The sequence below is a fragment of the Lepidothrix coronata genome, unplaced genomic scaffold (genome assembly GCF_001604755.1).
Source record: "Lepidothrix coronata isolate B3197 unplaced genomic scaffold, Lepidothrix_coronata-1.0 Scaffold134, whole genome shotgun sequence".
NCBI lineage: Eukaryota > Metazoa > Chordata > Aves > Passeriformes > Pipridae > Lepidothrix > Lepidothrix coronata.
This window is the reverse complement of record NW_016690314.1, coordinates 339,717-347,452: the sequence shown is the minus strand read 5'-3', so window position 1 is coordinate 347,452 and position 7,736 is coordinate 339,717. Positions and strand designations below refer to the sequence as shown.

Genomic DNA, 7,736 nt, shown 5'->3' with positions numbered 1-7,736 from the left:
GGAGACAGTCACACAGCAGCACTGAAGACCTCAATTCAAACCCTGATGCTGCCACTCCTCTTATTAGAGGCATTGATCAGATGGACCTGAGCACCTTCCTCCCCCCCATGAAAGAGGGCAGCAATGCTGCCCCAGCACAGGGGCTGCAACGCACCCAGGGCTCACCATGCCAAAGGCACCTCGAGTGCACGGCGCTGCAGCAACACCACAGGCACAGCCCTGTGGCTCCTCCACCTGGGGCACGACAATGCCTCTGGCAACATCCACCCACCCCTGCCATGGAGCCGCTTCTTCCTCGAATCAAGAATCCCAAGCTTCATCCATCCCATCCCCAGCACAGAGGAGCAGTCACACGCTCCATCCATCCCACCCCTGGTGCAGCTGAGTGCTCTCACGCCTGCACACAGCCCCTGCAGCCGGGAGCCACCGGCTGCCACGGGCCACCCCGGCGCGTGGAGCACGAGCCTGGCTGGGAGGCGCAGCTGCACTGCTGTAGGTAGCGTGCAGTGGCGCTCAGGTGGTTATAATTGATTGTTTCCAACCACCACCGGTTCCAGCTTGCCCAGCGTTTGCATTAAATTACCACAGCCAGGGGCTCAGATCTATTATGTTTCCAACAACTTGCTGGGAGAGGTCATCAGAGCAGAGTGTCACAACGTCACAGCTGAACAGATGCCTGTTGGGTTTACAAGGCGTAGCGAGGTGTTTTTACAACATCCTCAGGTGCCCCTACACATCTCATGGTGCCTTATTCACCTCTCCAGGTGCCCTCAGCCCCATTAATCTTCTCACTCAATCACTGTAAATCAGACTGAAAAATCAGAAAAGAGATGGCAAATCCCTTCATTTCCACCCACTGAGATCCTGTAGCTGAGCCTGCACCCATTGGACCTTCCAGGGAGTGGATTCACATTCTCATGTGGGAGTCAAACATCTGCTCTGGAAAACACCTGAGGCTACACAAACAGAAGTGGTTAAAAATCTCTGAATGAAGGGATACAGTCAAAGTCTTCATGAAGCTCTCCAGAGTGAATCAGTGTCCTCCCCCCATGATGCATCTTCCAACAACAGCTGTAGCCAAAATGACCCTTCTCCTGTTTTCCACCTAAACCATTACTTGGTTACAGGGGATCTGATGAGCTCAATGGACCAAATTTAGTCTCCACGTCGAGCTACCGGGAATGACAAGGTCTGTGCAGCCAGTTGTTGCCACAGCTCTCCAGAAACCAGTGGGGTGACTACGACCCCTCCTCTGACAAGGAACCAGCGCACGCCTCTCCCACCCAGCCAGTACCAGCCAGCAGCACTGGCCCAGGGCTTCCGGAGCAGGCAGGCACTGTGCCACAGCCCGGAGCTGCTTTCTGTTCCCTAAAGCAGCACAACTTCTGGTTTCCGGGCACAGAAACTTTTGCCACTTCAACCGAATTTCCCTTTGCAACTTGAGACCTGTTTGAGCTTGAGATGTAAAGCAGTGACAAGCCCTGGGGCCCCGCGAAAAGCATTCCCACCACCCACCTTCAGCTTGGGAGCACCGACCCACTCCCTGTGAGACTTCCCTGCTCAACACAAAGTGCCAGGGCCGTGCCAGCCCTGGCAGTGGGAGAGCCCCCAGGCACTGGCAGCCTGTGGAGCTGAGCCTACCTTCCCAGGAAAGACAAGGTTCACACGGCTCCAGCTCCCCGCTACCTGTGTGCACCTTGACTGCAGCAGCAGGTCACATTTCCACATAAATTGTCAAGGAAAGCTACCCAACAGCTGACCACAACTCACTAGTATCAGGTGAGAGACAGAGCAGGTAAGCAGTGCTCAGGGCTGGATCCAAAGCCAGGCAAAGCTCAGGCTGTGGCTTAAACCTCTCATCTGGGGCATCCCGGGCCCCGCCGGTGCCTCTGTTGGCAGCCCGGCCCCTCGCCCCCAGCCCCTGAGGGGAGGCTGGAGGGACACAGATCTTCCGCTATCTGCAAAGCAACATCCCAAAGCAAAACTGATGGGAGTGACAAGGAGCACAGTGCAGCTCTGCAGTACTGGGACAGGGGCACCTTGGGGTGGTGCCAGCAACTCCAAATACAGCCTGTGCTGCAAAACACAGAAACTAGGCCTGCTACAAGAACTCCTGCCTCATTTTTAATGAAGAAATTAAGTGTAAATTCCCAGTTTCCTTTCTGTGGCTAATCCTCTGGATTTATTTGAGTAGATGTAAGGTTAGAGCACAGTTAGTTTCATATTTGGAATTTCTAAATTAGTATAAACCGGCACTTCAAAGTAACTCAGCTCCTACAAAACCCAGTCCCACGGAGATGCCACAGTATATTTGGACAGTAAGTAGATGCTTTGTCATATTCCCACGTGCATATGAGGTTTTTTTTCTTTGGGAACATTTTCTGACTGGTTTCAAACCACATTTCCATGCCCAGGCACACATATATAGAGAGACTGTTTACACAGTCTACCCAAGGAGTTCGTTTTATTTAACAACCCGTTACAGTACAGCTCGCTGGTGGGTATCTCATCATTACACCCCCAAACGCTGTGTTCAGTGACCATGCAGGATCTGACACAAAGCCACAAGAGCCAGAAACTTGAGAATTAATGCTGAAACGCATCATTATCCCATGCCGCTGTGCCTTTGGATTTCAGCAGAGGAAATAAACTGGATTTTCAGCCTTTTTTGAGTTGGAGACCCCAAAACATTTCCCAAGAGAGATGTGGATCCCTGGCCAGCAAATCTAACCCTAATGAATTCAAGTCTGCTTTCCCAAGGTACCTCTCTGGGAGTTTTTAGGAGAGCATGGGGCTCATGCAGAAACCACAGAAGACATTGAGTCCGGCACAGCCCCAAGCGTGGGATGGGGTTTCCAGTTCAGCTTTTCCTCAAGCGTGCTTCCTCATCAAATAGTGCATTTTGTGTTCAGCTCAGACCCCCCCATCAGCCACTGCTTGGACACAGAGAGGGAAGGTCTGTGGATATGCCTGGAAATCCACAGTCATTGCCCTTCTGCTACAGCTATGGCCAGGAGAGTGGGGCTGGGGCTGCCAGCAGCGTCCTCATCTCCCTGCCCAAAAAGGCAGCTGCTGGCTGGAGTGGCACAAAGGTGCTCAGCTACGTCCCCTGCCAAAACACCCATGGAGAGACAGAGCAGTGGTGAGAGGACACTGTCAGGGCTCCACTCTGCTGGGACATGGCAGTGATGCAGCGTGGCCAAAAGAACAGCCAGGCAGACCTTTGGTTTTGGTGGTTCCAAGGGGGACAGTGCTGGGACACCCCACACAGCCACTGCTCCCGGGCCAGTGGGAAGCTGGGGATGGGCTCTTGCCTACTTTGCTTTCACAACAGCTCCAGCATCCCACAGCTGCGCCGCACTCCAGCCACGCAGCCAGCATGACCTTCAAACCCACTGGGCCTTGATCCTGCTGGGGCAGAATAGCTCAAATATGAAGTAAACCCACACAGTGTCCTCGGAATTTGATAAGCTCTGTCAGCACGTTGCTGCAAACACTGTTACTGGCAGTCTGCTCCAGAGAACTCATACTCCTCCCTTATGGGGGCTTGAGTCCAAATTCCACACGGGCTTTGAGTGGGCAACACGCCGCAGTGATTCCATGCAAGTATTCCATTTTAGCTGCATGTGTTACAAAGACCAGCATTTGACACAAAATTCATTATAAAAAGCTATTTCTGTTGAGGGGAAGCAATCCTAGAGCTCACCCACTCACTCTCGGTGCAAGAACCCAACCAACCTAAATCCTTCCCTCACATGTCCTCCTTCCCCTGAGCTGTGCTGCGAAATCATCTCCTCCCTATGTGACTTTTTAGCAATGCTCATTGAGAAGAACCACCGCCCCCCACTCCTGACCCAGGCCATCCTCCTCTGCACATTTTCTCTGTGTCTCACAAAGCTGTTAAGCTTAATTGCAAGTTAGCACTTCTATCAAAGCAAGGGGACTATTCCCAGGCTGAGCAGGTGGCTCCCCTTGCCCAACCTGGGGAACACAGGCTGATCAGCCAGCTGCCAGAGATGTGCTGTCCCCAGGTCCACCTGCCCCATCCACCCTCCACAGCCCTCTGTGTGGCCAGTACCACATGGTCACACTGGGAACCAAACAAGTGGCTGGCACCACATCAATGTGCACAGGGACAAAGCCCCTCGTTCGGTGCCAGCCTCCCTCAGACCTCTCAGCATGGTGCTGAAGGATAAGGAGCCAGGCCCCGCACGGGCTGACACTGAGCAGCAGTGCCGTGGGGATGGACAGGGAAGGCTGGCATGTTAACTGCCCACTCCCAAAAACCCTCACTGGCAGGCAAGTGCTGGAGCTCCCTAGCTGAGTCACAGCAAGTGCTGCAGGAGAGAAGCATTCAATTAGACTGGAGAGCACACAAGGGGGCAATGATTTTCCTTTCACACCGCATTACGCCTAACAGCCCGTGCTCGGGATTTGTAACAACCAACTACTTCAGCTGAGCACGCGCTCGGAATGAATCAGGCCAACATTACGGGGGTTTTTCTTCCAAAAGGAGCCTAAAACCCAACTGCCTGGTCCTCAGGAAGAACTAATGAGCCACACTTGCTAACACCAGAGCACCTATCAGTGATGCACAGGCAACAGGAAAACTGGAAACCCACTAACAGGAGAAGTGGAGCTCACAATGGGAAGGCAGATAGACCCTGATTTGCTCCACCGGACCAGCTGCTGCTTTAATACATTTTCCTGCTGCGTTTCTAGGGCTGGGACACAAAATGTGTTAGAGTCTTCGCTGTCTTGAAGGTGGAAATTGATGTTAGGTTTTTGTAGCACAAAGACACCAAATATTACAACTCTTCTCTTGACGCTGCCACTCTGGGACTTGAAAACGAAAACAGCTTGTTAACTTGTTGGCAATTCTAATGATTAAGTAAAAGGCTCTCCTTCTGACTGGTAGGACAGCTTCCCAGCAGGCTCAGTCAGCGGTTTTAGAGGAATATGCTTCAAATAAATGGGAAGTGTAGAAATATTAGGCATGAACGAATATTAATGTTATGCTTCATTTATACTCTGCTGTACTTGACATCAAAGGATCTCAAAGCAGCTTTACAAATGCAATATGACACTACATGAGTTGGGTTTCTGAATAATAGTAAAAATACAGGAGTATGTACAACACTGAGGTACCTCAGGTTAAACAACTGGTCCAAGGCCAGCAGCAGTGTCAGTTGGGACCAGAACCCAATCTCCCCATCCACCATATATCACCACCAGTCATACTGCTCTCTCCAGAGGAATAAATTTTCTTGCAGCCTGATCTCACCACAGTGGCAAACACGGAGGGTTCCCACTGACTCCCAATGGGCTGGCAGTGCTCAGTGATTCTAGCTTACATCCCTGACCCTCATGTCCCCTGTCACACACCCCTTCAAGAACACAGTGTCCTTCTTAGACAGCCTTTGTGGCATCACTGACAACATCCCGGTCTCCTTCCCTGCCTACCCAGGGAGCGCTCAGAGAGGAGGGTGCTACCAGGAACATGCCTTCCAGTGGAACAGTATGACAGGCCAAGACAAAGAAGGAGTAAAACCTCATCTGTGCCAATCTCCCTGGAGTCACTGGGGAATTAACTGTCTAAATACCTTATCGCATACAGCACTTGACACTTTCAACATCAACAGACTGATATTAGTCAAGATTATCTTCTTTACTGAAGAAAAGTTAGAAAAACCAGTATCTCCCCAGCAGTCCTGGAGCCCTGGGGGAGCTCAAGGGTGAGTGGTACTTCTACCACTGACTTTCAGTTATGACCAAGCTCACTCCCCGGGCACCTCCAGCAGCCTCAGCCCCGATGCTGCCGCCTGACCCGCCTGGTAGAGACCGTTCAATCCTGCCAGGGGATTCAATCCTGAGGGGCTGATCTGCAGGGATGCTGAACATCAGCCACAGCCAACAAGAACTGAGGGTAAATAGGATTCTTGACTCCCAGTGACTCCTCTGAGAGCCATGACCATGCCAAGGTGTCAGGACTGAGTGTGGAATTAGCTCAAACTACCAGATTTCCTGGTTGTCAGGTAGCTTTGACTTTGCCATCAGGGAAAAACTGTTAAACTTTGCTAGAGTAGGTCTATGAACCAGTGCATTAAGGCTACATATTTTACCACAGCGTGGAGATGCCACACTAAACACTCCGGTTACCATGGGAAACCTTTCTCTCTGCCACTGGCATTGCACAGGGAAGCCCAAGCCCAAATGCTCTACCTCGCCTTTGAAATCAAACAGATGTTTTCAAGATCTTTGATGGAGCTGAGTTGTGCACACTTCCCAGAGGAAGGAAAAAAATGCAGCATTAAAGCAGACCTTTTTTCTCTCTTTTTTCTCAAGCATCGCATGTTTTTAGTGAAAAGGAAAACAGACATCTCTGTCTGGCGCTAACATTTATGGCCACTCGGTAACAAACTGTGACAGTGGCCAACTTCTGTCCTGAACGCAGGGAGCCAAGGCACCCAGCGTACGGTCCCCGGCAGAGCTGCCTGCCGCGGGACGGGACGTGGGGCCGGCGATGCCCACAGACCCCCGTCGCGCAGGGCACCCACGGGGAGCGAGGCACCGGGGACGGGGCGTGGGAACGACGCTGTCCCCGGGCAGGTGGGGGGGTGGTCTCCGGGGAACGCGGGGCGGGGAGAGCCGAGCGGGGAGAAGGGCTCGGCCGCCCGCCCGGGACGGCCCCCGGCCACGGGACGCGCTCCCGCCCGGGGGACGCGGCAGCAGCGGCGGCGGGACGGGACGGGGCCACTGTCCCCCCGCCGGCCCCCGGCCCCCCGCGCTCCCCCGCCCCGGCGGTACCCGCCGCACGCCGTACCTGTATGTTCCTCTTCTCGCAGGCCGGGCCGGTGCCCTGCACCACGCTGTCCAGCACGGTGACCATGCCGGCGGCCGGGCTGACGAAGCAGGAGTTGCGGGCGGCCCGGATCGTCTCCTCGATCTCGGCGAAGCGGAAGACGCAGAGCGCGGACTGCGGCCGCCCCCCGGCACCACCGGCCCCGGCCCGCTCGAAGACGCCGAAGAGCAGCTCCTCGGGGGGCGGCGGGGCCGGGGCCGGGCCGGGGGGCGCGGCGGGGCTGCGCCAAGCCGCCCGCGCCGGGAAGACCGAGACGAGACGGGTGAAGGCGTCGGCGGCGCCGCCGCAGCGCAGCCCCAGCTGGATGTAGGACTCGGTCAGCTTCTTGGTCTCGCCGCTGCCGTTGAGGGTGGCCTCGGCCGGCTCGCCCAGGCAGATGCGGGCCAGCAGGCTGTGCGCCGGGCTCTCCTTGTCGCCCGCGTTCGCCTCGCTGTTGAGCGCCAGGTAGGCGTAGGGGCGGCGGGCGCGCGGCGCGGCCCCGCGCTGCAGGAAGGCGCGGACGAAGCTGAGCTTGTGCCGCGCCTTGTCGCCCTGCTTGATCTTGAGGATGTTGTCGTCGGAGGGGTTGATGTCGAAAGTGAAGAGCTTGGCCAGGTCGCCGCGGGCGTTGAGGGCGCGGATGGCGATCTCGGGCGTGTTCTCGAAGCGGTGGTCCTCCAGGCTGCGGTTGCGGGGAAAGAAGGGGCTGCCGAAGCCGGTGTAGGTGGCGGCCACCAGCAGCCGCGCCCCACCGCCGCCGCCGCGGCGCAGCACGAGCCCCACGGTAGAGGCGTTGGGATGGTTGGCCGCCACGTTCAGCATACTGGGGAAGACGGTGACAGAGTCGCTGCCGCCCGGCGGGCAGAGGCCCTGGTAGATGGAGCCGCAGACGACG

At 55.4% G+C, this 7,736-nt stretch overlaps 1 protein-coding gene across 1 annotated transcript in view; it reads right to left on the bottom strand.

Annotated features, from left to right (window-relative positions):
* Positions 1-7,736, bottom strand: part of PLXND1 (plexin D1) — a 72,144-nt gene that overhangs the window by 63,841 nt on the left and 567 nt on the right. The window contains exon 2 of the mRNA XM_017827039.1: positions 6,824-7,711. Within this exon, the coding sequence (XP_017682528.1) occupies positions 6,824-7,711 (888 nt within the window). The remainder of the gene's footprint in view (positions 1-6,823; positions 7,712-7,736) is intronic.